At 37.2% G+C, this 26746-nt stretch overlaps 6 protein-coding genes and 1 long non-coding RNA gene across 14 annotated transcripts; 4 read left to right on the top strand and 3 right to left on the bottom strand.

Annotated features, from left to right (window-relative positions):
* Positions 1-757: 757 nt before the first annotated feature.
* Positions 758-1685, top strand: LOC6507169 (vesicle transport protein SFT2C). Its single transcript, XM_001965286.4, has 2 exons — positions 758-1058; positions 1132-1685. Exons 1-2 carry the CDS (start codon positions 879-881, stop codon positions 1561-1563), a joined length of 612 nt encoding a protein of 203 aa, XP_001965322.1. The 5' UTR covers positions 758-878; the 3' UTR covers positions 1564-1685.
* Positions 1686-1822: 137 nt separating this feature from the next.
* LOC6503393 (U5 small nuclear ribonucleoprotein 40 kDa protein) lies at positions 1823-3279 on the bottom strand. Its single transcript, XM_001965287.4, has 3 exons — positions 3064-3279; positions 2856-2985; positions 1823-2797 (listed from the first exon to the last, which is right to left on the bottom strand). The coding sequence occupies exons 1-3, from the start codon at positions 3169-3171 to the stop codon at positions 1992-1994; spliced, it is 1044 nt and encodes a 347-aa protein (XP_001965323.1). The 5' UTR covers positions 3172-3279; the 3' UTR covers positions 1823-1991.
* Positions 3280-3500: 221 nt separating this feature from the next.
* On the bottom strand, positions 3501-4446 carry LOC6503388 (NADH dehydrogenase [ubiquinone] iron-sulfur protein 5). Its single transcript, XM_001965288.4, has 3 exons — positions 4149-4446; positions 3736-3953; positions 3501-3671 (listed from the first exon to the last, which is right to left on the bottom strand). The coding sequence occupies exons 2-3, from the start codon at positions 3946-3948 to the stop codon at positions 3579-3581; spliced, it is 306 nt and encodes a 101-aa protein (XP_001965324.1). The 5' UTR covers positions 3949-3953; positions 4149-4446; the 3' UTR covers positions 3501-3578.
* LOC6507178 (putative tRNA pseudouridine synthase Pus10) lies at positions 4302-6867 on the top strand. The gene is made up of 2 exons (XM_001965289.4): positions 4302-4437; positions 4504-6867. The coding sequence occupies exons 1-2, from the start codon at positions 4318-4320 to the stop codon at positions 5890-5892; spliced, it is 1509 nt and encodes a 502-aa protein (XP_001965325.2). The 5' UTR covers positions 4302-4317; the 3' UTR covers positions 5893-6867.
* Positions 6307-16040, top strand: LOC6507187 (nicotinate phosphoribosyltransferase). Of its 7 annotated transcripts, none has more exons than XM_032455173.2 (12): positions 6307-6435; positions 7817-8129; positions 9118-9288; positions 9352-9478; positions 9827-9910; positions 9978-10105; positions 11318-11458; positions 11519-11690; positions 12083-12397; positions 14320-14585; positions 14650-15059; positions 15121-16040. In XM_032455173.2, exons 2-12 carry the CDS (start codon positions 8042-8044, stop codon positions 15196-15198), a joined length of 1980 nt encoding a protein of 659 aa, XP_032311064.1. In that variant the 5' UTR covers positions 6307-6435; positions 7817-8041; the 3' UTR covers positions 15199-16040. The 7 variants fall into 7 exon arrangements, 6 of the variants coding, with proteins under 6 accessions (XP_032311064.1, XP_014760603.1, XP_044572283.1 ...); XM_014905117.3 differs by having other exon boundaries at positions 6340-6492; XM_044716348.1 differs by having other exon boundaries at positions 6340-6492; positions 7827-8129.
* On the bottom strand, positions 8168-9123 carry LOC116656030. Its single transcript, XR_004311044.2, has 2 exons — positions 8426-9123; positions 8168-8362 (listed from the first exon to the last, which is right to left on the bottom strand). It is a non-coding gene; the product is annotated as an uncharacterized LOC116656030 (long non-coding RNA).
* Positions 16041-16186: 146 nt separating the features above from the next.
* LOC6507198 (tubulin-specific chaperone C) lies at positions 16187-17769 on the top strand. Of its 2 annotated transcripts, none has more exons than XM_014905118.3 (2): positions 16187-16288; positions 16506-17769. In XM_014905118.3, exon 2 carries the CDS (start codon positions 16519-16521, stop codon positions 17599-17601), a length of 1083 nt encoding a protein of 360 aa, XP_014760604.1. In that variant the 5' UTR covers positions 16187-16288; positions 16506-16518; the 3' UTR covers positions 17602-17769. The 2 variants fall into 2 exon arrangements, with proteins under 2 accessions (XP_014760604.1, XP_001965327.1); XM_001965291.4 differs by having other exon boundaries at positions 16205-16432.
* The last annotated feature ends 8977 nt before the right edge of the window (positions 17770-26746 follow it).

Here is a 26746-nt window from a genome sequence, read left to right on the forward strand (position 1 = left end):
AAAGAAGCATTGCTTCGTGAGCCGATGGATCAGGAGGAATACGAAGTCCAAAGGATACAAATAAGAAGAAAAAATAAAAAATTATATATAAATAGAAGAAGAATATATTGAAACATTAACAAATAAAACTAAAAGCTCCGATAGAGACCAAAGCCAGCATAGAAAACCCACTGTTTCTGTAATTGTATAAAATTTTAATATTTTTTAAATTAAAATGAGGAAATAAGTAAACATCCTCCGTGATGTGTTCGGTGATGAGGAACCAGGTATTGAAGACACATATTTAAAGAAAAATAAAAAAAAATAGTTTAAAATAATGTAAAAAACTTTCAGCAATTTAATGTTTACTATTTTATAAAAATTTAAATTATTAAAAAAATAAAAGAAGATATCAAATTGGTAATAGGAAAAACCGGAACCAGAGGATGTGAAAGCCAGAAATAAAATAAAAGTTTAATTAATAAAAAAAAAATATAAAAATAAATGAGTCTGCTGGAGCTCCAGGCGCCAACTGATTGAAAAGCAATGCGGGAGCCCCTTAAATACCCAATAATCGACTGCAAAGCCTACTATGTTTGGAATAAAATCATTTGTTTTGTAAGGATTGCCAATGCAAGGAAAAAACCTTTGATATGAAAAATGATTAAATAAAATAACTTAAATCTCAATACTTTAATAGATTTATTCGCTTATGGTTTTAAAAACTAAATTTCTTAATTTCCAAGTTATATTACCATATTTTTTAGGAAGGTTGGCAGCCCTGGCCACCAGCAGGCGTTAGTACCATTCCGCATGTTTTGTTTTGTTTCTGACACGACACACGATAAATATAAGGACAATATATTTCATAAAAAGTTACAGAAAAAACTACTTTAACCATGAGTAGTTTAAAGTCCGATTTGGATGAATACTTACTGCTGCAGAGTGACCAGAAGAAGAGCTTCAATGTGAAGCTGCCACAGCTGAAGGTCCCCAGTCTGGGACTATTTTCCAAAAACGCAGAACCGGAGGCCAATAGCTGGCTTAAGGATACACAGGACTCCTGTTGTCCCAAATTGGTAACACTACATAACATTAGGCTTCTTGATCTTTATATTTATTTATAACATATTTTTATTTCCATTTTTTCAGTCCCGCCTGCAGAGAATCGTTGGTTTTGTGGCCTGTTTAGGAATGGGAGGACTCTGCATATCCCTATCGACTTTGTACATTCCTGTTCTCATTTTGAAAGCCCGAAAGTTTGCCCTGCTCTATACCCTAGGCAGTCTATTCTTTATCCTAAGCTTTTGCTTTCTGTCCGGATTCGGAGCCTTTCTGCGACAGATGTTCTCGAAACCGAGACTCCTGACTTCCATATCGTACAGTTCCTGCCTGTTGTTAACCCTGTATTGTGCCTTGGTGGCCAAAAGCACTGCATTCACGGTACTATTTGCTGTGGCACAAATTATAGCATTACTTTTCATGGTACTCGGCATGGTACCGGGTGGCGCTACCGGCCTCAAGTTCTTTGGACAGCTTTTCAAGACCAGCGTTTCGGCCTCAACAAGTGCGCTGCCTGTGTAGGCCCTCGAAGAGAAATCCAAAACAAAACGAATCATTCAACCACCGCAGCAACGAAATATAACTTATTTAACTCATTGATCCAAAATAAAACTTATTTGTGATATAACGCCTCTCAAAAGTAACCATATTGTTTCAATTATTGTCTGAACTGACTCATCATCTCTTATCAAAAATTGCAATTATAAATGCGAAGAGTGACGCGATTCTGCCACGACGGAAGATTCTCTTCGAAAAGGTAGAAAAAACAATAGTCAGTCTATTGGTCTTAATAGAAAAAAGTTACAGACACTTTATTGGTAAAGGAGGATGATTTAAACTTATTTATTTGTATCTTGATCATAAAACTAATCTTCGATTTCGTCTCCATCATGTCATTCCACCGGAGTCTCCAGCAGTGGGCCTATCCTCTGATTTGCCTTCTCCATTGGTCAGTCCTCAATCTCGCCAAGATACAAGGTTTTATCGCTTGATCCAGATAAAATTAAAGGTTCTTTTGGACTGAAATCAACATCGTTAACACTGCCATTATGGCCTGGCAGCTTGTATAGAATCCGCCTCGTGTTCACATCCCAAATGTAGACATGGCGGTCGGCCGAACCACAGGATATTTTGTCACTACCCGGTGACCAGGCGCAGCGAAGCAGATTCTTCTCAAAGTTGTGCTGATGGCCCTGGAAGACTTTAACGCACCGCTCGCCAGGAGCATAGGGTCGCACATCCCACACTCTTAACGTGTTGTCCATCGCATTGGTAAGGACGAAATCTCCTTCCGGCGACAACGCCATGCCTGTTACAGTGTCTGCGTGTCCTCGCAAGTGATGCAGAACCGACTGTTTTCGAATGTCCCAAATTTTCAGTTCATTGTCGATTCCTCCGGTTATTACTTGATCTCCTGTATCACTGAAACAAACTGCAGTAACCTGAAAAGGGGATTCCAGGGTGTGAGCAGCGTGTTTCTTCCTGGCATCCCAGATCTTAATGGTTCGATCATCACTGCCTGAGCACAGCAGCTGCTGGCCTCTTCGCGATCCCTGAACACTGTTCACAAAGTTCCCATGGCCCTTGAAGCGTCGCTGCCGTTGACCCGTAACTATGTCCCAAATAGCTAGGGTTTTGTCCGTCGAGCAGGAGAATATATGCGAACCGTCCGGCGTGAAATGGGCTTCCATTACAGCGCCACTGTGGCCGGATAGAGCCATTATATTCTCACAGTCACCGTAAACCTGCCAGATATCTGCAAAAAACAATAATGAATGCAAGGATACACAAATAAATCCAAAAATTTCACTTACGGATCTGCCTATCAAATCCGGATGATAGCAACATCTCTCCTTCCGGATGAAATTCTGTGGTAAAGATCTCCCCCTCATGCCCCTCCAGTTGCATTATGGGTGCCTGAAGGTTCGAAGTACGTCTAACACCCTGAAAAATAGTATAAACATTATAATATTAAAATTTCTTCAATATTTTCTCGGTTCTTCTTCTTGCTACCACGCTTACCGATTCCAGGAGCGCTTTGTCCCGATTTGTGTAGGCTATCAGATCGCTTTTGCTGCGTTTTGATTCCTGGGCCAGGACCACGCTGTTATTGGGTCGTTTGGTACCCATTTTAGTAGATTTTTATGCAGAAATTATAAATTTTCAGCCGGAACAAGAAACTGTGCCTCACAACAAACACAATAGATGCCAACTCGTTTTATGTTTTAGCAGTTTGATGTTTACCAACACTTAATATGTGCAGTTAGTAAATAATTGCATAAAAATATTAAAAAGTGGATAAATTTTATTAATAGTCTTTTCAAATTTCCTTTTTTTATTTATATATTTTATAAAAAATTTTATTTGACATATAATTCCCCCTTGCCCCTGCTAACTAAGCTAGCAAGACGGCGCTGTCCACTTGCTTCACTAGTAAACTGAACAGCTGATTGAAAATGTTAATTTTAATTTTCTTTATTTTTTACACAATTTGCGGCTATACAATATGCTTTTACTCAATAAAGATTCCACCCCATTTAATAGGCATCCACACGAGGGGAATCAGCGTAGAACTCGTTGCCCTTGCGCTCTCCCTTGAGCCACTGCTTGTAGCGTTCATTTCGCATGGCCTAAAAGTGCATTTAAGATCAGAAATAAACGATGGAAATCATTAATAGACATCAATAAACTTACATGGAATCGCAAGAGCTGTTTTTGCATGCCAACGCACTCCTGGAAATCGGAAATTAGGTCGGCACATTCACGCTTACCGCGCTCCAGGCCGTAGGCCTCAAAGCATTCCATCATTTTCATTTCGAATTGTCCGCATTTGTCGTAGGTTTGATGGTTGATCAAACAGCCGGTTAAATCGGTCAAGGGGAGGCGCAAAAATGGAGACAGCGACATTTTTGCTAAAAGAAAAGGAAAACAGGAAAATAAGTTTAAAATCCGAGATGGAAAGATTTTTTTGTCACTTCTCACTGTGACGTAACCATAAACAATGGCCGTACAGACTAATTCACAGAGTTTATCACCACTCCATTAGTTTTAATGCAGTTTAATAATATAATTGTTTACTCTGATCTGTTTTTGGTTTAGTTACACACCTTAACTTGCTAAAGATTTGCAATGAAAACAATTATTTTGTATTTTCTGTGTGCCAGCCGAGTAGTGTTGGCTAATGCCTCGAACCAATGACAGCTGGCAGTGTTGGCCAACTCACGAACCGCTCAACACGTTTTGTTTACAAAAATTTGTTTATTTTTTTAAAAAGCCATGAAAAATCAAGAATTGGTAGATTTTCTAAGATCCTGCGGCGTTTGCGAAGTTTGCCAGCTGCGCTACTTGAAGGCGAGAGGCTCCGAGTATAAGGATATAAATGAAACACTGCGAAATGTAAGTTCTTATTTACAGTAAAATTATATAGAAGGAATTTTAAAAGCTGGCTCTCTATTTTGTTAGTTGGATATAAAAGTGAATGAAACTGATGAAAATGGAGAGGTTACTCCTTCATCAGATGATCAGCCTGCTAAAAAACCCCGCCTTGCCATTTGCTCCACATGTTTGGGTTTATTTTCGGATGAATTTCAAAAGGAGCTCCTGGAAGGAATCCTCAACTCTGATTTTGGTAAATACGATTGCCAGACAATTGTTTTAGCCATTAGTTTGCCCATGATCCTGCAGCTGAGGCAGCTGGCCATGTGGTATGCCCTGCAGAGGAAATTCGGGCCGATAATAGACTCCAATAATCCCCCGGATGTCCCAATCAAAGAGGCCGTAAAGCTTATTTTGCACCCAATAATATGTGAAAAATTGGGTAAAAAGTACGACGCTGATGGGCTAATGATTAGTGTGGATCTCAGGCACAAACTGGAGGAGGAGGAGGTTGAGAAACTGGTGAAGCTTAACAAGGAAGCCTTTCCCTATAAGGCTGCCCACCAGAAACGCATCGAAATCTCGCGAGGATTGCTGGAAAAGCAATATCAACCTGCGAAAGTCAAGGCGGATACTTTTGAGAAGTATTTCCAGATACCCTCTCCAATTGTTGAGGAACCCCTGGAGCTAAAAAACATTGAACTTCAAGGTCCTCTAGTCTGCGTGGCTGGAAGATATCGAAAAGTAAACCGCGAAATCTCGCACACACCTTGGGTCCTCAACGGTCAGAGAGTGATGGAGGACAGCATCGAGGAGATAATCATTCGGAATATTGGACCCCACTTCACGGAGAAGCCGGAGAAAATCATCTTTATGTCAAGTGGTAGGGAAGATGTAGATGTTCGTTGCTTGGGCAAGGGAAGGCCCTTTTGTCTTGAGATTCCCAATTCCATCAGGAGTTCACTGTCCCAAGAACAAGCCTACAAAATGGAGCAGGCTGTGGACGAATCAGGAAAAGTTTCTATAGTAAATCTGCAAGTAGTAGCAAGGGAGGAGCTGTCGCATATAAAAACAGGCGAGGAGCAAAAGAAAAAATTCTACCGTGCCCTTTGTGCTCTGAAGGAACCTGTAACAGTGGAGATTTTGGAAAATCTTCAGATATCTGAAAGTTTTGATATCCAACAGAAAACACCCATACGAGTCCTTCATCGTCGTCCTTTGCACACGCGACCCAGGACAATTTATAGTGTTAAAGCCCGTGTCCAACGTGGCAATCCACAAGCATTGATTGTTGATATTGTTACTCAAGCTGGGACCTATATAAAGGAGCTGGTTCATGGGGAATTCGGAAGGACCACACCCTCATTATCCTCGATCATAGGCCAGGCCATGGATATTCAAGCTTTAGATGTGGTCGGAATTGACTTGGAATGGCCTCCGGAAGTAGATAATTCATTGTCTGCATTAAAAAAATAACGTGATGACTTTTTTTGGACGACTTTTATACTTTAAAAGATATAAGATTAAAGTTCCATTGTTTATATTATAAACATTTCTTTGAATTTTGTATTTATTTGTATAATTTTCACATTTTTATTGATTTTGTGGATTTGAAAAATCATTTTTGTGCGCGTGTTTGAAAAGGACTTTCAAAAAAGATCACATTTCAATCCTTAAAGGCACAGATATCGATCTATCGATATTTTTAAGTCGATTATTTTTCAAACAGATTTCGACCTTGGTTTTAAAAGTTTTTTTTGGCTCTATCGAATTCTTATATTTTGATTAGCAAACAATTTCAATATAGATATGTGTTTTCTTAAAAATGTTTTTAATTCAAAAATTAAATAAAACTTAAAGTTAAAAATACAAAAAAGCGATTTACTACACTTAAAATATAGAAGCAGTTGGCAGCTCTCGCCCAAAATTCTCTTATCAGCTGGGAGGCAGCGAAGAAGAAGAACGTGCGCGAAAAAGAAAAAAATAAAACCCGAGTGCTGGGAGCTTAATGAATAAAAAGTAAATTGCTACTTTTCCAGCTAACTACGTGCGTACAAATAAACGCAAATCGAATAGGTGGGAATCAGGCAACGACTGGAGTTTCAAATTAAAGTTAAATCAATTGCATTCTTATCAATTGGAATATCCGCGTCCTATAAATAAATAATAATAAATGATGAATTGAAATGTGCGCAAAAAAGTGAAAGTGCATAGACAATAGTACCGCCCACGCCCAATTTTTCCATTCCAGCCTCCCTCAATTCTCCTCAGTTGTGCGGTTGTGTGTGTGTGTCTGTGGGTGTGCGAGTGTTTGGCTTTTTTTTTGGGTAGTAGAGCGTCCGGCGACCTTCACACAACCTTCAGCTGCAGCAACACGTTGTGTGGAAATGTAATCAATAGAAAAGCGGCGCCCAGCAGCCGTTGAAACAAACACAAGCCCCAAAGAGAGGGGAAAAAAACAAAATCGAAGAATAATCAGCAACCGGCTGCCAATGGCAACACAACAACAAAAAATCAACAAGAGTTCTCTCTCAAAAAAATAATAATAAAAAAAAAAAAAAACAAAAAAAACAAACTGCATTTTGTTTTCGCTCTCACGCAAGTTTAGCTTCTCTTCTCTGCCGGTGCACAGTGGGGCTTTTTTGCTAAAAAGCTTTGGAAATAATATAATTGAGCAGAAATAGTTTATTTAAATTAACACAAAGTATATAAAATATTTAATCATTTTTGGAGTTTAAAACAAAATAAATATTTTTTAGTTATTTTTGGTAAATTGTTCCACTGTGCAGCGACGCAGTCAGCTTGCTAGCCCCCTTTGGCGAATTTCAAAATTCATTCGAGCTTCGAAATCTGAGCGGAAAAGTTTGAATAGTGCAAACCGAAGTGATCCCAGCAGTAGAGAGGGTGTGATAATAGATCCCTCCTCGCGTTATCAAAAAAAGAAAAAAATAAATAAAAATAAACTATTAACCGAATCGTGTTCCACTAATTGATAACAGAGTCCAGCATAAAATTTATATTTTATTCGAATATGCTAATTTGAAATTTCATAAGCAATTCCGAAATATATTTACATAGCTTTAGGTTTTAGTTTTTTGCGTTTTAGTTTTTTTAACATTAGTGATTGTGAAATAAAAAACACTATTAAACAAATTTTTATTAAAAACATAAAAATCATAAAATAAAAACAATTTATAATTTTAGTGATATTTTTTACGATTGTTAATAAAAACATAAAATTTATCATTTTCAAGTTTATTTAAAAAAACTTCTAATTGTTTTATTGCATTCTGATGCTAAAATATTTCAACACTCGCTCAAAAACCCAACGCGATCTTACGTCATTTGAGCTAAAAAAACAATTTACAATAACCTCCCAACAATTGCAAACAATTTTCAGCTTTTTGCAGATATCACACACACCCCAGCACACACACACACAGATATTAAAGTTCAACGGCATTACAAACAAATTAATTAATTTGTTTATTTGGCACATTAATTGCTCGCATACGAGTCGCGTGTGAATAGATATTTGATAAAAAAAAATATAAAAAAATAACTGTAAGAAAGACTATACCTATATAGACATATAGCTAAGTAATCCACCCAGATCGGCGACAAAATGAACGACCGTGAATTTGGCGCGGGCGGCCAGTTTATGGATCGCGGACGGATGAATCAGAATGGCGTTGTCCAGCCATTGCTAACCGGTGGGTATCTTAATTCTAAATCCAATAAAATACTTTCCTTTTAACTAATATATGTTTTTATTATCCTAATGTGGGAGATCTGACAGTTATAATGGTCATCCTGGGTCCAACCTCCATACGTAGATCCATTAAAATAAACGCTGTAAAAACTAAAACGGGGATAGTAAGGCGATTCTTCCAAGCCAGTTCCGTGAGAAACAAAAACATTTTGCAATCCATTTGAAAGTCTGGTCCTTAAAATATAAAACTTGATGTTAAAAATTATAAAAATCGTAAAAATTCATATAATATCTTACCTTTTGTCCTTATAGCGGGTATAATATAGTGAGCTTGTTATCCAAGAAGTCCTTTTTAAAAAATATTCTCCGTTTGTATAATTTTTAAAATCATGAAAATATTAATAGTACTTTCAAATCATGACTTGCTACAATAAATTTTGTTTCTATTTTAATAATCTTATAGTTTTCTGCAAATTATTTACAATCACATCCAAATAAGCTCTTAAACTCGCTGACATTTTAGCTTCAGAGACAATTTGGCGCGCCATAAGAAGTTCTATTTGTTGATCTGGTTTTTTTTCTATTCGAGTATAGTGTACATATACGGCATATTTTTAGTCACAACAGACACGGGCACAAATAAACACAAAAAAAAAAAAAAGAAAAATACAACCGATCTTTGGGTCTTTGCACTTTTAGATAAGAATTTGCATTTCATTTACGGGCCTGCCTTTTATGTGCCTGGTACTTGCTGATTGCCGGAATATAGAGCTCCTTTTTAAATTGCCCCCATCAGCCATGGACTTTCCAGGTTATCTTATCTGACCCGATTTCTAGAGTTCTGTTTCTTTTTCTATATAATATAATATATATATATCTATATAATATAACCTCTTCTATATAATCTATATAATATAAACTCTTCTGGTTCACCCTTAAAAATTATACATTTAAATGCTTATTAATCATTACAACTTATTATTTTTCAGATTTATATCAAATAACAATGGCATATGCATATTGGAAATCGGACAAGACCGATGACACAGCGGTATTCGATCTATTCTTTCGCAACAATCCATTCCACGGTGAATTCACAATTTTTGCCGGCCTCGAGGAGTGCCTCAAATTCCTGGATAGCTTCCATTATTCCCAAAGCGGTAAAGTTCTTTATTAACTTTCATATTTATTACAGTAGCTAATCTATATATATTGTATTGCAGATATTGAATATCTAAAACAAACGCTGCCCGAAGGCATTGAAAATGAGTTTTTCGAGTACCTGGGTAATCTGACGGCGCGGGATGTCACCTTGTTTGCCATTGATGAGGGCACAGTAGCTTTTCCACGGTGTGTTTGAATGATACTTTATGACGCTAACGATAAGGTTTTAGCTATTTCTGACTATTATTACTATTAGATAAAGCATAAAAGCAAATAATGACAAAAATATTCATGGATCATCGTTATATTTACTCATTTAAAATTACTCTTAAAGTGACTCTTTTATTTTTAAACAATTTTTTTGAGATAATTTTGAAACAGTCATCTCATGTGTCTTATCTATCTTTATGGTTGTTTATGTTGCCTAGCAAATATTTAAGAATTTTATCTAAGAATAGCTGGTATGAGCTGTAGACTTTGTAGCAAACACCATACAATTTAATCCTAATAAGATATTTTTTATTTCTATTTTAGAGTTCCCATTATTAAAATTGAGGGCCCACTGATCATAGTCCAGTTGCTGGAGACGACTCTTCTCACCTTGGTTAACTATGCCAGGTATTCATGTCTCTTATAAATCTTAAATTTAACAAATAACTCTTTTATTTCTTAACTTAAAAATCAGCTTAATGGCAACGAATGCAGCCAGATATCGCATGGTTGCTGGAAAACATGTCAAACTATTGGAATTTGGACTGCGTCGAGCCCAGGGCCCAGACGGTGGCCTATCCGCATCGAAGTATTCGTACACAGGTACATTTGTTACATTTATGGCAGCAGCCATAAAAAATGAAACTTTCACACGCCCCACAAGCTATTTGCCGCCAGGCTGTAAAAAACCCGTGACAACTAAGGTCAACCGTGTGCGAGCAATAAAGCATTTTTTCGGCATTGCCGAATTGCATGCAGACAGCTCATTATCAATTAAAAAAATAATGCAGGAATGGGGAAGTAAGCAAAATCAGTCATAGTCACCTCTATAGTAGGAGTATTCTTGGGGTAGGCTAGTTATTCTAGAAATAGGATTAAAATCAGTATCTCTACATATATCTATCCTGTTTAGTATTATAAGAATAGTTTGTAATAATATTAGATTGTTTAAGGATTTATTGTTAAAATTTCTTTGTCATTTACACAGTATTTAAATGGTTTATCAACCTTTATAGTTAGTACTCCCTGTAGATCACTTGATGGGGTTAAGGAATGAAGGGAATGTGAAGACTTTTCATATTGTTTTGTGCCTGAATTTTTATGATGTGCATGCATGCAAAGCACGTGTCACTGTCAGCCAGAGCTGAGGCTTCTCCGGTTCTGATTTCCGAGTTCTATCCAATTGCCCCCTAAGGCCCCCCCCTATCAAGGTTTCTTCAACCCACTCCCCTCGAACAAAAAATCAAGGAAACTATGAGTAATTCCCCGACTTCATCAAGGCATCCGCCTTACCTCGCTCCGACAAAGTTCAAGAACTCTTGTTTATGTGTTAAACTAAATGCGCCCTGAAGCTAGTAGAAAAAGTCCCTAAAGTGGGTGGTACACGCAACGCAACGCCCTCGCCTCGCCCGGCGGCAGTACTCGAAGGTTGGGTTGGGGGCGGTGCTGCCTCGAGGGTGTCCATGTATATGGGAAATCGGTGCCAGGCGGTGCCTATCGACTCCAAATCCCAATCCTGGCATAACGCTGCTGCGGTGCCTTTCAATTGGCGCTCACACATCGTAACTTTTTGGGGTTCCGTTTTGTTTGGCAAGCTCAACGCTCAAAGTTTTTAATGCGTTCCGAAAATGTTGGGGTAGTGTGGGTATATCCTTTTATATGGGATATATCCCCCTATATAATCGATAGAAGGATTCGCGTGAGGGTGACTCATGGCGTCAAGGTTCCTGTCAAGGATTCTTACTTTTTTAAAGCTTCATTGATTTATTATCTATGATCCTGCCATTTAATTTTATTAAAATTTGTATCTCCTAGGTGGTTTTGATGGCACCTCCAATGTCCTGGCTGGCAAGCTCTTCAATATCCCTGTCAAGGGCACCCATGCCCATGCCTATATCACCAGTTTCAGCAGCGTGGGAGAACTCAAGACCCGTCTCATCAAGCACAAGCAAACTGGTATGATAAATATATAAAATATTAATTTAAATAATATAATAAAAATTAAATATTAAATAGGAATCATGGAGGATCTATTGGAGAGAGCTATCCATCATCGGCAAATGCTATCGCACGTCCTGGATGTGTCCACCGAGGAGTCGAGTGAGGGCGAATTGGCGGCCATGGTGTCCTATGCCATTGCCTTCCCTGACGGATTCATGGCACTTGTCGATACGTACGATGTTAAGAGGTATTTCGCTTTTAGGCAGATTCTCTCGGAACGGTTTTTTGTGTTCGGTTTTAGTTTGAAATTATGTTGTTATCCCGTAACTCTATATATCTCTTTCCTGGTTACCCCATTTTTTACATTGTTATTTTGAGTATGGATTTCTTTTGGTCTATTTTGTATTTGTATTTGAGACTCTCGAGACGTGCACCACAGCCAGATAAATAATCAAATTCCAGAGTAACTATTACGAAAGTTCAAGAACATAAACTTTTCTTGAAATCTACTTTTCAGTTCACATCCTCCTGTCCCTTATCCAATCATACTTCCACGTGTGCCCTCCTCGTTTTTGGTTTTCCTTATTATTTTTTTTTTTTTTTGAGTTTTGAGTAATAATCCAAAGTATTATCCAACAGCCGAGAGACAGAACAAGCCCGCACAGAAACCAATCTAATCAATGATATCAAGTCTGAGAATAGTCCGCCAAAAATAAAGCCAAACGTAAATGGCCTTAAGAATGGTCAGAGAAAGAACGGTCAAGTGAATGAGCACAAGGCCAATGGGCAACAGAATGGTGTATCTCAAAACGGCACTAAAGATATGCCAAAAGATATAGATCTAAAAGATACAAAATCGAGAACAACGACAGCAACAGCCACTGAGACCACAACTACCACAGCCACGTCCAATGGGACGGCATACCTTCCAAAATATGTCGAGAAGTCATTCAGGTAAATTTCGTTATTAAAAAAAAAAAATGAATAAAAAACAAAGAGTAATAGAAAGCAAAGAAAAAAACAGAAATAGAAATGTGAGAAATGTTAAAATCTTTTCTTTAATATATAATACCCTTTCATTCCCATTAATTTTTACATCTTCATATTTTACTAACCTTTCCGCAGCTATTTTTTAACATCAAGTTATTATTTCCACATTATTTAATATTTAGCTTAAGCCTTGTTTTTTAACTTTTAAAAACTTTTAAAAAAGTTTTAAGTTTTTTAAGCCTGCATGAAATCATCGAAATATTAACCAAAATTATAGCTATTAAATTCAAAATTATAACCCTCATATACACGCATATATATGTTTATAATTAAGCTGATATATGTGTCTGTATGTCATCTGCTTTGGTGTTAAAAAAAAATTAGAAAATTTGGTCCACAAGTCATCTCATTAGGGTGAAAAATTCTGTGCAAAAATATCAGCCAGAACAGGTGAAGTCGAATTATTAAAAATTGTTTTTTATTTGCTTTTGCTTTTGTTTACTGCTTAGTACCTACTACACTATCTTCTATGTATAAAACTTTATTTTTTCCGGTGTATCACTAATTTATTTACTAACCCCGCTCAATATTACATTCTTTCGTTTACCATTATTTCTCTAACTCAGTTTTGTTTATTATGCTTTTTATTTTCTCGTCCTAAATGTGAATGTGAAACAAAAATAAAAAACCCAAACATTAATCGAACCCGAATCAGATATCCATAAAATGAATCCGAAAGAAAGAATTTACGAACCTAACATAGTAAAAATAAAATGACTTCCGGCACTATTTTGGCAGAGGTATGTAAAACACACGTCTTCAAGTTTAAAACAAAAAAAAAATATTCAAAACAACCAACCAACAACATTATATAAACAAAAACACTAAAATATCATATGACATTAAACTCACCCACTCAACAGCAACAATTACTGCAACAAACTAAAGTCATACATAAAAAAAAAATATTTCAAAGTGCATAAAACAAATTTAAAGTTATAAAAAAATTATTTCCCTAATTGGATTATTTTCAGTAAATTAAAAAAAAACAACTATTGGAATTATTAAACTAAAAAATTTCTATAAACATAATCATCCTATAGCTTGGAAAATTTTAAATATAAGTAACGTGAACTTAAAATAAACATTTTGTGTGTTAAAAGTTAACGTCTGTTCATTTGTTTTTAGCACAGAAACCTTAAATAAAAACCAAAACGGATACTCGCACTGAATCACTCTAATGCTGTCATATATTTAATCCTTTTTCAAGTGTCCTTGTCCTCGAAACAATATTTTTTGTTAAGTTTAACATTTTTTTTTCGAATTTTATATTTTGTTCTATTTTGTCTCTTCCCTTTTTTGTTGTGGTTAATTTTTCTGAATCCTTTTTTATAAAAACCAAAAACCCTATATTCTGAACATTTTTCTAAAATATTTTTTTGTTAGTTTTTTAAATGTACATATTTAAATAAAAAAGAGTCCGAGAGAGCACACTGCATGGCTTAAAGACAAGAAAGATCAAATCTTTCGACATTTTATGCTGCAGTCCCCTTATAAAAAAAAATCTCAAATATTTTCGAAACACCAAGAAAGTTGATTTTTCTAGAAGCACTTGCAAATAAATAACCGATTTTAATTGGTTCTTTGACACATTTTTTTTATAGTTCCACACTTGAGATTTTTCTGAAATACTCGCTTTGAACTTAGTGGCAAAAAAAAATTAAATAATTAAATGAAACCAATTGTATAGCAAAAGTGAAAATATTTTTGTTGAGAGAAATATTTTTGTTGGATTGAAAAAAAAACTAGAAAACCCAAGCAGCACTTTAAGGGGTTATTAAAAAATAGTTATTAACTTTATTTTATGTAATTTTTATTTTCCCTAGGAGTGGCTTGCTGAATTTCAGTGCCGTGGCCTTGGCTCTCAATGATTTGGGATATCATGCCTTGGGCATAAGGATCGATTCCGGGGATCTGGCCTATTTGTCCTGCCTGGCGCGGGAAACATTCGAGAAGGTGGCGGAACGCTTCAAAGTTCCATGGTTCAATAAGCTGACCATTGTGGCTTCGAATGACATCAACGAGGATACCATTCTGAGTTTGAACGAGCAGGGTCACAAAATAGATTGCTTTGGCATTGGTACACATTTGGGTAAGAGGATATAATATTTAAAAATTAATAAAAATAAATATTAATAATTCTTACCATTTTCTAGTGACTTGTCAGCGCCAGCCCGCCCTGGGCTGTGTCTACAAGCTGGTGGAGATCAATGGCCAGCCCAGGATCAAGCTGAGCCAGGATGTGGAAAAGGTCACCATGCCGGGCAACAAGAATGCCTATCGCTTATATAGTGCCGATGGTCATGCTTTGATCGATCTGCTGCAGAAGGTATCGGAGCCGCCACCAGCAGTGGGCCAAAAGGTCCTTTGCCGCCATCCGTTCCAGGAATCGAAACGAGCCTACGTTATACCCTCGCATGTGGAATCCCTGTACAAGGTGTACTGGAAATCGGGAAAGATTTGCCAACAATTGCCGACCTTGGAACAAGTGCGCGAAAAAGTGCAAATTTCACTGAAGACCCTTCGGAACGATCACAAGCGAACGCTGAATCCAACGCCCTATAAGGTGGGTAATTAATTAGTTATTTAATTTATAAATTACTTAAAAATATTGTATTTTATTCCAGGTGGCTGTCAGCGATAATCTGTACAACTTCATTCACGATCTGTGGCTCCAAAATGCTCCCATCGGCGAGCTATCATGATCTATATAATAAGGATCTCACGATCAAACTGAAGATGCGCGAAAACATTTCCGAGAAATTTACATATTATACATTTTTTTGGTGTACTACTTACGTTTGTCCACGATCTGTGAATCGTGGCATAATAATTATTTAGTCATTTGCTGGTCATATGCATTGTATAATTGGAATTTTGATTTTTCTCATTGGAGTTTCCACCCTCTTCGAAAATACCTAGAGCACAAATTCTGAGGCGAACCTGGAAGCGAATTTTGAAAACATTGTGTAGTCAATAGTTTTAGTGTGTTATACTTAATACTACTTAATTACTATATACAAAACGCACATCATATTCAGGAATGTGTCATGTGCCTTAAACGAAAGCAGAGATCCGAAAACGAAACCGGAACCGGAAACGAACGAACAAGAAGATGATACCCAAAATCAACCAGTAACTAAGATCAACCAAATAATAAAAAAAAGTGGAGGAGAATTGTAATAGAATTCAAACAAAAGATGTATTTAATATTTTTGTAGTACTTAAGTGTTGAAATGTTGCTAACAAATGAGTAAACATAACGAAAGCTAGAAGTACAAATGCTTTTTAGGACATTTGCTTGCAATAGGGCACACGCATCAAGCACACACCTAACTATATATATATATATAAATATTTTATTATCTATAAATTACGTTTATGTATTTAACTAAATTCAATTGTAAATATGTTCAACTTGATTATTGTAAGGCAATTAAGCAATATACCATCCAACACAACACACACCGCCACTTCTAAATGACCGCTTCAAATAATTGTTGCCTGTAGTTTTTGATCGAAAATAAAAAGTCAAAGAAACCAGGAATGGATCAGCTATTTTTTATCTAATTTTTAAATGAATTATGGGTAGTAAAATATATAAATAAATATCTCTTATATTATACTAGATGTTTAAATCTCCCGCCAAACTTTTAGTATTTAGTATTCTAACGGTATATTTGGTATAATTTATTCCTGCTCTCAATACATTTGGTATTCTTTGGCCACACTGATTTGTTTTTGGGAGCAGCTGCAATAAATATTTATTTATATTTACACTTTAACATAAAACAGGTATTTAAATTTGTGAAAACTCTCACTTTTTGTTAAATGCAAGTAACGGATAAGCCACAGAACTGCCCCGACAATCGAATAATTACGGAAATTTCCGCAAATTTCCCGCAGCTGCGCAACTTCCGAAGCAAAAAAACAACAACGGTGATTCATTTCGCCCACAAAAAAAGAAGTTCTCCCGTGGAAATTGATTTTTAACCAGATTTTCTCCTTACAGATAGTTCCAAAGAATGGATGACGACTCAGGAAACCGAAAGGACCAAGTCCTAGAGAGACTAAACAAGCGTAACAAGGACAGACAAAATTATTTGGATGTGAAGTCTGAGCAGCGGTCAAAGGAGTCTGTTCAAAACGAGGGCGTCGACTATTTTGCTCAGGCATTTGGCCAACGTGCCTTTGATATCGAACAAAGATTAAAGAAACTGCAAGCCAGCAGTGGTGATGGCCCGCCCACTGATTTGAGCCAGAACTTTGCGGACATTACCCTGCAGATACAGGAATTACAGAGATATCTCACAGCTTCCACAATGTTCTTGTCAGATTTTAAGATCAAATCGTGTCAGAATATCCTCAATACTCTAACCTCAACCAATGAGGAGGTACGCCAGCGCCTGATGCCCAAGAAAAAGTTCGGTTTTAGTGGCAAGAAAACAGCTCCGAAACAAAAACCCACAGCCGACCCAGACTCAATTGATTCCAAGACACCAAAAAGTCAACAGAAACTGGGTTCCAATTTTAGCTGGACTATATCGAACCGAAAGAACGAACATATTGTCCTCAAGAGCGGTCAAGTTAATGGCCAGGATATAACAATATCGAATGTTAGTCACTGTCTACTGGAACTGCAAGGGCATCCGGGGTCCGTTCAGGTCTCTAAGGCATCAAACTGCACCCTGCTTTGTGGACCTATTGCTCGATCTTTCTTCGCTGAAAATATGGACAAATGCACCATTTCCATAGCCTGCCAGCAGTTGAGATTGCATTCTTCGCAATTGACAAGGATATACCTGCATGTTACGTGTCGGGCGATTATTGAAGATTGCCAAGGCATCGAAATCGGCGAATACAATTACGATTATCCCGAAATAGAGGCTGATTACTTGTCCTCCGGGTTGAACAAATCTCAAAACAACTACACTGATGTGGCTGATTTTAATTGGCTCTCGCCCGATGTTCCTTCTCCCAACTGGAGTTTGTTAAAGGACTATCCGGATCCCAATTGGAATGCATTACGTCGGGATTTCATAAGCAACAACAATAACAATGAGCATAAAGAGGGTCATTTGGGAGTCAAGGACCCTTCGATTATCTAGTGGCGGCATCGGCGGCTGCTCTTAGCTTGGCTGGCCTACGGACTCATCCTGGGATGGCTTCTCTGGGAACTGCTGCTGCCTCCCAAAAACGGGAATTTAAATACCCTGATGCGATCTGTGTAAATATCTCTAAGAGTGTTGAATAAATAAAAAGAATAATAAATAAAAGACCTTAAAATTGTTTAAGCTATTACCATGATTATAAATCATATATTTATGTTTAAGATTTAATGTTAGAAAGGGTTCCACAACCACAAACATAAGGCAAAAGGGATTAAAACTGGATATGTCCATGTGTTGCTTAAGATTTTCCTCCCAACAGAGCTTTCGCGGTGGGTCACATTGGAATGCATTTTTTTAAATTTTGAAGGGAATACCCCAGAAAAATGTAACCAAAAAAACTTAAAAAAAAAAAAATATTTAGTTCTTACCTGGGAGGCTGCGTCTGGCTGATCGAGACTCGTGCCCTCATGGGTCTCTGGCCGCCTGGCTCCTAGCGTATGTAGGTGATAAACAAAATTAAATCGTAGTATCTTCATACTAGAACAAAATAATATTAACACGGTCTTCACATCAGATAAAGAGCATTTAAAAATTAGAAAACGTTTTTGAAATAAATATACATCCACAATATTCATAAAGATTCGGTGAAAGCGGAGGCTTTAGCCTGAATCACCTGAAAAGGGTAAGAATTTTGCACCAAGCAACGTCTTCTGAAGCTTTTCCCACAAAAAGAAGCCAACAGTCGCCTGAAATAAATCAACTTTCGCTTCGCTGGCAGCTGGTTCGAAGAACCAAAGAATTTTGAATCGAAATAGGTGAAGTGTGCACAACCGACTTTAAAAAATCCCAGAGAAATAAAATACTTTCTTTTGGATAGCTACTTTCTTAGCGGGTTGATCCCACACCATTCCTCAAACCATACAGCTAAGTAGGCTTAGACATTCTAAAGGTTGAGGGCCTGAATTGCTTGCAATTTATTTTTCAGTTACCAATCGTCTCCAGCACACAGCAGTTCTATTTATTTATTTTTTTTTTATTTATTGTTTAATTTTTTTTTGCAACTCTAAATGTTTTGAAATGATCCGTATTTCTAATATTTACTTTTTTTTTGTTACTTTACATATATGTTGAGTTCTCTTATTTTTATGTTTTATATTTCAAATACATACTTGGGTCTCATTATTTTGGATGTCAAGAGTCGGCGTCTTAGCTACAGTTGTCTTCTATTTTGCATTCCAGCTGGATTGCTATTTATTCCAACACATATAATGACCAGTCCTCCTGGTCACCTTCCATAATTTCGTAAATGCATTTTTTGTTGTTCACATAACTATTGTTAAAATAAAATTTAAATCTGGGTACATGTTTATTTTAATCAACTTTATTTAACTTTCAATTTCGAAAGTGACTTCCCAATTACGCAAAAAAACATCTTTTACGTTTTTGAACAGGACCCCACAAAACTTGGAGATCTCCAGAATTTTTTGGAAAAAACTGAAAAAATAATTTGTTTCCAGGTTTTAATGCAGATTGGTGGAGAATTGATCCACAATTCGTTTAAGACATTCCGCTTAAGGATCGGATTCAAATTGGCAGATATATAACCTTCGCAGTGGGGCGTAATGGGCTCCAATGCATTATGCAACATTCTTTAGGGGCCATATCATAAAATTTGAGAAAAAAGTGAACAAGTAATTTTTTGTCCAGATTTGATCGCAGATAAGTGGAGAATCGATCCACAAAACGATTAAAGTATTCCGCTCCATGACCGGATGAAAATTGGCGGAGATATAGCCTTCGCAGTGGGGCGTAATGGGCTCCAATGCATTTTTCAACATTATTGAAGGAAATATCAGAAAATTTGAGAAAAAAGTGGAAAACAAATTTGTTCCCAGATTTTAACCCAGATTAGGAGAGAATCGATCTACAAATCGTTTAAGGTATTCCGCTTAAGGATCGAATGAAAATCGGCAAAGATATGGCTATCGCTGGGTGCCATATTGCCCTTCCATGCATTTTTTTAAATTTTAAAGGGAATAACCCAGAAAAGTTTACAAAATTTGGAAAAAATATTTTGTTCTTACCTGGGAGGCTGCTTTTGGCTGATCGAGACTCGTGTCCTTATGGGTCTCTGGACGCCTGGCTCCGGCCGTAGGTGTTCGGTGGTGGTCATCATGGGTAACCATCCGTTGGGTGTCCTTCTTCGGGGGAGTCACCATGGGGTCAATGGGTTCATTATCACGGCTTTTTGTGGATATCCTGTATAAAACTTACTCTTTCTTGCAGACTTTCCCATGCTACAGACAGCTGTCGTCGCATCCCTTGGTGCGGCCATTTTCATGGTGGGCGCCTCCTATGCCGGCTGTGATCGTGTCCTTGTCGTCGTTCTCTTCACCACCTGCATGGATCTTCTTGTCTTCATTCGCCACTTCTTGTAAAAAGAGTATATTTGGCAGGGACACGTGTTCCTTGCCACGCAATGTTTTCATTTGAATGTACAAAAAAAAATTTTGTTTGATAAAATTTCAACATAAATGAATACAAAAAAAAAATTACAACAAAATATTACAACAACAACGTATTATACAACAACTACAACAAGAACAATTGCAAGAAGAAGAAATGAAATGAACAAAATGTACAACAAAAAAATTAATTATTTTTAGTTTTCAGGCTAGCTTAAGTGCAACCTTTGAGAATCGAGGAGGAAGGCGCTTTTTTTTAAATTAATTTAAAAAATTTTTTTAATTGAATTGCTGCCAAATAAAATGATCTTCAGCAATGTTATTGTATCCAAAAAAACGGTAAAATTTTACTCTTCATTGCTAATTGACTTCATTGTGCCCTTAAAAGTAGGCAACGGAAATATGAGTGTTTACAATTTTAGATTTATAAATTGTAAAAAAAATCCGTTTTCCTTTCAAAATTATATGAATATTAAGTAGACTTACGAGTTTCGTAGGCTTATACACCCTGGCCACTAAATGTCGGATTATATTTTAAAATAATTTGTTTCAGATTTTAATCAGAATATTGGAGAAGTATTCTACCTTTCGGTTAAAGATAGGATGAGAATCAGCTAAGATATAAATTGGTTAGAGCTAATAATCGTTCATTCATGACTGACTGACTGGCCTAACTACATTTACTCTTCGATTTGATTAAAGTTATTCCATTAGGCCTAAGGAAGTTTCGCTGTAAGAAAGTTAAAGTTCAAAAACATTCGACTGCTGGTATCTGCCTTTGTTTATACATATGTAACGGTTAATTTGACATGTCCATTTCGGATGTGGCATAATCAGTGGTTGGCCAAAATGGCTGTGGCTGCCACACAAATTACGGTTATATTGAGATGAAGGCACATGAGAACGTGGAGGGAATGGAGCTGACAGAGGAACAGACAGGACTCATGCAAGTTTCATGTGGCTACATAAGGACTTCTCAAGTTGTTACTTCTGATGTGTGGCTATTGAAGAGGGCAACTGAACTTTTGAAGCGTATTTCTTTCATATAAGTAATTTGTTGTTTTTTTTTTGTAGAAATATAGTGATAGAATAGTTAATGGTTATAATAGTTGCTTATAATAGGGTTTTATTAACTAATGAATAGTATAAAAAATTATAAATAATTGCAGCTAAACTACAACAAATAAATATTCTATTTTTTATAGTATTGTAATGGATTATTTTCTTATAAAAATGTTATTTCATATTAAAGAGTATTTTAATTTTCGTATATGGGTGCCCTCGGTTCCAGTGAACCCACACCGTTGACTTTGTGCGGTTGTCAACATGGCCGCCTGTCAAAATAATTAACGAATCCAAGTTACATGCAACAACGGGGGCAACAACCATTGAGAGAGAGTGTATGTGAAAAGGAGATGGGAAATGCCTACCGCTGTGACAATATCGACATCTCATATTAGCGAGGTAATTGAACTCCAAATTACTCAGACACACACACGTTCCATATGCACCTGCCGCAGGTGAGAGACTGAAGGAAAATCCAGGGAGCTGGAGCGACATGTTATGTAATGAGCTGTCAAAAGGTGAGAAACAGAAGTCGGTATTATATTTGTCCAGTCTACTGATAAATCGAGGTAAGAAAGTGGGTAGGAAAATTAGGGAAAAAGTAAAAGTAGTTGCCCAACAAAGTGCAAACATTTCAGCACGTTGCTTGGCCAGAAAATAAAAGAACGGAAATAAGTTGAAAAGCCACAGCAGCTAACCGACAATTTCACTGCTTTTCACTTTCCCTCGGAAAATGCAGCCAGATGTCTCGAAAACACGGAAAATGCAGTAACATTGCCATGCAAACAAACAATAGCAACAACAATGCCAAGTTCTCTAATCAAAATTGCGGTTTCCTTTTCTTAGCTGCTGTTGTTGCGAAGGATATGAGGAAATTCGTGGGAAAAGAGAAACCGGAAACGTGACTGTGGCCATGCTCTTTTGTAGATCCCGTTACTTTAAAACTAAAAGAGCTGGCTTTAAAACAGTAAATGTTAATTCAAATTTAAAAAAAAATTAAGGATATACTGAAAAGTCATAGAGTAAAAGTCTAAAAAACACATTTAAGCTTAAATTTAAGTCCTATTGTTTAAGACTCTAAAACTATGCTTGAAGTGAATACAAAACTGTGATGTTCTAAAACCGCATTCAAAATGTTAAATTACTAATATGATTGTTAGAAATAGAACAGCCCAAATTTACCCCCTCATTTCAACATGAATTAATTATAATGGAGAATGGGAATACCCAAGAACTATTTAAATGTGGCCCCAAATTGCTTCCATCTAATTCCTAATGAAGTTAAGTTAATGTAACAAGAGTGCTTCAATCTGACGGCTACCGTCCACCAGTAATTCACCTGTAATTTTCATTCAGCAAGCAGATGGAAGTCTGTAAATTCGCTTGAATTAATTTTCATACCCAACACCTCTGCCGGCAGCCCAAAGGCTGGCAGAACAGCACCAGAAGGAGCGACAATGTCAGAGGCCGGCGGCTTCAATCACAGGACCAACAACAGAAACAACAAGAACATTGGCTAACAATTTGAAATTCAAATTCGAGTAAATTTTAGTGGGATAAATTTTGGAAGGGGGGGAATCTTTAAGTTTCACTGAGAGCGAAATCAGCTGACACTACAACTTCTGCTGCAATCACAAAATTAAGGACTTTACCCAGTGCAACAGAGCTGATGTAAGGATACGAATGTGATAAATTGAGATTCTTGAGATACAGAGCGACAGATATTTAGATTTAGTTTGTTTTCTGTGCAATTAGCTATTCTAGTTGCAGGCCTTTCATCAACTTAATGGTTGACCTATTTCAGAAAAGTACCAATATTTAAAATAATAATTCTATATACTAATCCATAATAATCCTATAAATTGTTATTGCTAACCACTTACTACTAAGTCTTGTGTTTGTTTTGACTGCAATTTCCGTTTATTCAAATGAACCCCGATAAACTGTCAAATCTAATTGCTTTCACACTTGCAGGCACACACATGGGGCATATGCCACGCCACACACCCCTCCATTACTGGAGATACATGTGAGGCAGGTGCATCTGGCTCTGCCACATTTGCATAGCTCACAATTAGTTTTCTCATTATCGCAGATAATATTCGCCGCATTTGCGATAAGGACTGAGGCCTCAACAATGGTGACCACCTTCGCATGCATTAATATTATCGTAGTCCCTGTAATTGGCTCTTTCTGCCACACGCTTTCGCCCAAATGGCATTACCCATGCTTTGATGGTTTCAATTACTGCAAAATTACCGACCCGCGTCACCTGCCTTCGTCTTTGCCTTGAATGCCGCGTCTCCCCTACTAGTTGGGGGTTGCCTTCCCAACTTTGACCCACATCCAATCCGCAAATGCCTTTGTGTGCAGATTTTATGGCTCAGCTGATGTGGCAACGATGGTAATTTACGCATTAAGGTAAGCAGTATAATGGGTTGCAATAGCGTCGTGCAATACGGTGATAGCATTGAAAAAGCTTTCACTTAGAGTGTTTAGAAATTATAGCGAGACTGTTAAATTATTAACAAAGCAGTTCATTGATCTATAAAAATTACTCATACGCCCTGTGGACAAATGTTTGTCTTTGTTAAAATTTACGCATACGTGCTATTGGCAGTCCTATTTAATCCTAAAACTACTCTATTTAAGCAACAAAATCAATAGATTAGTTTTAAAAATATTATTACAGAAATAACTAAGATTTCTTGAATATTTATGATTTTAAAATGAACTTCATTCATCCATACAAATTACTCATATTCCCGGTTAACAAATATGAGTCTTTAAGAAATCTATTATAATTAAAATAAAAATTAATATTTAAAAATATGTATATTTTTAATAATAATATTTCTCATACGCCACGTTGGCAATGATTTTCTTAGTATTTATATTTAAAAACATATGTTACCTAACATTATTACTTTCCATTCCAAACAAAATATTACTCTCATTTTTTGTAAGGAGAATGATTTGGTATTTTGTTTCCATTAATTCTTCAATATTGCTTAGTTGGGCACTTTTTGACAAGACAAATTATTCAATGGCTGCTGGGATTTTCCTCCAGAATTCCTTTAAAAACGCCTTCCGATATTGATAAGCGTAAAAACGTTGATTAATTAAGCAAATTACGGGAGTCATGCAGTGCAATTAAAATGTCAGCACAGCCACAGACGCCCGGATCCGTATATATATATAGACCGATTTTAATATATGTACGAGACTACTATGTAGCCTTGTGTGAATGGTAGGCTTTTCAGCCAACGGTCCAGGATTGGGTTATATAACGCCATACTTTCTTCTCGCCTTTTTTATTCGCAGCTTGTCTGTTGTAGTTTTTTTATTTTTATTTTTATTTTCGGTGACCCCAACTCCGTTCTGTGAATTCCCGTGAATCTGGGATCTCGACTCTGCGTGTGCAGCTCAAATTGTAATTAATGATGCAAGACAGCCGGCTAGCCCTCCCCTTTCGCACCGCAATTTCCATGGCCCGCCCCCTCTTGCAACCGCAGTCGAATCCAAACCGAAAATCTCTGCCAGAGCCGGCCTGGCCTTGTCATCCGGCTTCCGCCCACTTTTTTTTCGCCCGACTCCTGCTCCCATGATTGTTATTTGTTGTAGTACCCTCGATAAGGGGTAGTCCTTTCTATCAATACAGCTTGCTTTTAAAAATTTTAATATATTTTTAATAAATAGTTTGAAAATGATTTAATTTTCAGATTTTTGAGTCAGTCTATATGATTATCTATCATCTTAAAATACCTATAAAGTACCCATTATTAACTCCATGATACTTTCCTCTTCGATAGAATACTTTCCACTCCTTGTGCTGTTTGTTTACTTAAATCATTGACGCGGTACGCGTTTAAAACGCGTTTCTCATGCTTTTCATGTAAATAAATGAAAAGTTCGTTTAATTCTCGTCGATTCTTTATGCGCTCGAAAAGGGGGCGATGGCGTGGTGGAAAGCGATGAAGTGAGAGGAGCGGGCATGGAAAGGAGGAAGATGAAGGGCAGAGCCGCGGTCTGGTATCGTTTACTTTGGAAATGAAAAATTATGATTACATCAACAATAATCGAAATGCGCTTGTAAGCTGCTCTGTTGCTGTCTCTCAGTCTCAGTCTCCTCTTGTACCATCCCACTTCCTCCGGCGCATATACTATACGTTCGCAATTCCGTTCTCGCTTTCCGTACTCCAATCTTACACTGAAAAAATAAGTTTCAAAATAATAAATACATTTTTTTTATAGATTATATATAAGATATATAAGAATTTTAGGAATAAAAAATTATATTAAAATTGAAACAAATACCTATGTGAAGTCTAAAATTTTAAAAGTGCCGCTGTCCTTCTTCTGGCCATGGAATCGCTATCTTTTTCCCAGGCTCCCTTACTTCAGTGCCCATTGTTGTTGTTGCTCTGCTCGTTTTGGCAATTTCTCTTCGTTCACGCTGCTGACTTGCAACGCTTTCATGCGTACCATTCGGAAGGGGTACTCCAAGGGGGCGACTCCAAGGATCTGCCGATAGAGAGGGTCCTAGGGGTAAGGGGACAGAGTAATGTAAACGTTCAATATTTGTGTTCAAAGTAAAAAATCGAGACGTTTGCCCCGCACCCTTAGCCCCCTTAGCACCCCCAGCTCCCGGGCACCGTGAAAACCTTTCTCTGTTTCACATTCTCCGAGCAGCGACGCGTTCACCCAAAAAGTATGCAATGCAAAATCGGAAAAATGCGCGTGGCAGCACCTCAGCTCTCGGCTTTAGCCTGTGCATCCCATCTCTTATCTGGCAGAGCCCTCCTTTTGGTCCTCGCGTCCTTCCCTGTGCTCGAGTGCACTCAAGAAAATAGTTGATGAATAGTTTGAAAGGAAAATCGGACTATTTGTCCAAAAGAATAAGATATTTTAATAGTAATTCCAGTTCCATTTTGTTTGAAGAGGCTTTTATTCTAAAAGGCTGCCGTTCTATACCTTTTTTCATATCTATAACTATATTTTGGTCAAAATTTATCCAAAATATCCTTATTTTTTTGCCTGTGATTCTTGTCATAGTATGTGAGCCATGCATATAAATCAGCGATGTCTGGAAAAGGCGACAGGCATTTGTGCCATGTGCCCCCTCTTCGACTTTCCTTGCCTCTTTCTTACCCTATTTACGCCCCAATTTTCTTCAAACTCACTCCTCCCACCTTGATCCGGCGACAGTGGCAGCAACAATGCCAGCAGCCAGCCAGACACAAAACACAACAGTTTTTGTTGCCTGCATTGCGGCGCCTCCTTGCCACGCCCCTTTCGTTCTCCTACGGATCTCTTCCCTAGTTCCTAGTATTTTCGGTCGACAAATTTTGGGTTGGCTGCACTCGGCATTATGCTTTGCGTATTTGTCGCTTTATGAAGTCATCTTGGCGTAAAAGCAAATTTATGACCAACTTCACTTTATTTCTGTCAGTTTTTGGCCCAGCATAAAGATGGCCATCTTTTTGCCACAGTCACAGTCTCTTCCCGGCTATCTACCCAGTTGTTCCTCGTCTTTTTATCTGGTTTTATAAACTCTCGAGAATTGTGCATTAGCATTAGCTGGGGGGGGGAGGGAGTCTGTAGGAAGGGAT

This window comes from Drosophila ananassae, chromosome 3R (genome assembly GCF_017639315.1).
Source record: "Drosophila ananassae strain 14024-0371.13 chromosome 3R, ASM1763931v2, whole genome shotgun sequence".
Classification (NCBI taxonomy): Eukaryota; Metazoa; Arthropoda; class Insecta; order Diptera; family Drosophilidae; genus Drosophila; species Drosophila ananassae.

What these genes read in the sequence shown, in the direction of transcription:
- LOC6507169 (XM_001965286.4), top strand. Translation starts at nt 879, where the DNA reads ATGAGTAGTTTAAAGTCCGATTTGGATGAATACTTACTGCTGCAGAGT. An exon ending in ACTCCTGTTGTCCCAAATTG is followed by an intron (nt 1,059 to 1,131) that starts GTAACACTACAT and finishes CCATTTTTTCAG; the next exon opens with TCCCGCCTGCAGAGAATCGT.
- LOC6503393 (XM_001965287.4), bottom strand. Translation starts at nt 3,171, where the DNA reads ATGGGTACCAAACGACCCAATAACAGCGTGGTCCTGGCCCAGGAATCA. An exon ending in ACAAAGCGCTCCTGGAATCG is followed by an intron (nt 2,986 to 3,063) that starts GTAAGCGTGGTA and finishes ACTATTTTTCAG; the next exon opens with GGTGTTAGACGTACTTCGAA. An exon ending in CGGATTTGATAGGCAGATCC is followed by an intron (nt 2,798 to 2,855) that starts GTAAGTGAAATT and finishes TGTTTTTTGCAG; the next exon opens with ATATCTGGCAGGTTTACGGT.
- LOC6503388 (XM_001965288.4), bottom strand. Translation starts at nt 3,948, where the DNA reads ATGTCGCTGTCTCCATTTTTGCGCCTCCCCTTGACCGATTTAACCGGC. An exon ending in AACAGCTCTTGCGATTCCAT is followed by an intron (nt 3,672 to 3,735) that starts GTAAGTTTATTG and finishes ATGCACTTTTAG; the next exon opens with GCCATGCGAAATGAACGCTA.
- LOC6507178 (XM_001965289.4), top strand. Translation starts at nt 4,318, where the DNA reads ATGAAAAATCAAGAATTGGTAGATTTTCTAAGATCCTGCGGCGTTTGC. An exon ending in TAAATGAAACACTGCGAAAT is followed by an intron (nt 4,438 to 4,503) that starts GTAAGTTCTTAT and finishes CTATTTTGTTAG; the next exon opens with TTGGATATAAAAGTGAATGA.
- LOC6507187 (XM_032455173.2), top strand. Translation starts at nt 8,042, where the DNA reads ATGAACGACCGTGAATTTGGCGCGGGCGGCCAGTTTATGGATCGCGGA. An exon ending in ACCTTGGTTAACTATGCCAG is followed by an intron (nt 9,911 to 9,977) that starts GTATTCATGTCT and finishes CTTAAAAATCAG; the next exon opens with CTTAATGGCAACGAATGCAG. An exon ending in TGAATCCAACGCCCTATAAG is followed by an intron (nt 15,060 to 15,120) that starts GTGGGTAATTAA and finishes ATTTTATTCCAG; the next exon opens with GTGGCTGTCAGCGATAATCT.
- LOC6507198 (XM_014905118.3), top strand. Translation starts at nt 16,519, where the DNA reads ATGGATGACGACTCAGGAAACCGAAAGGACCAAGTCCTAGAGAGACTA.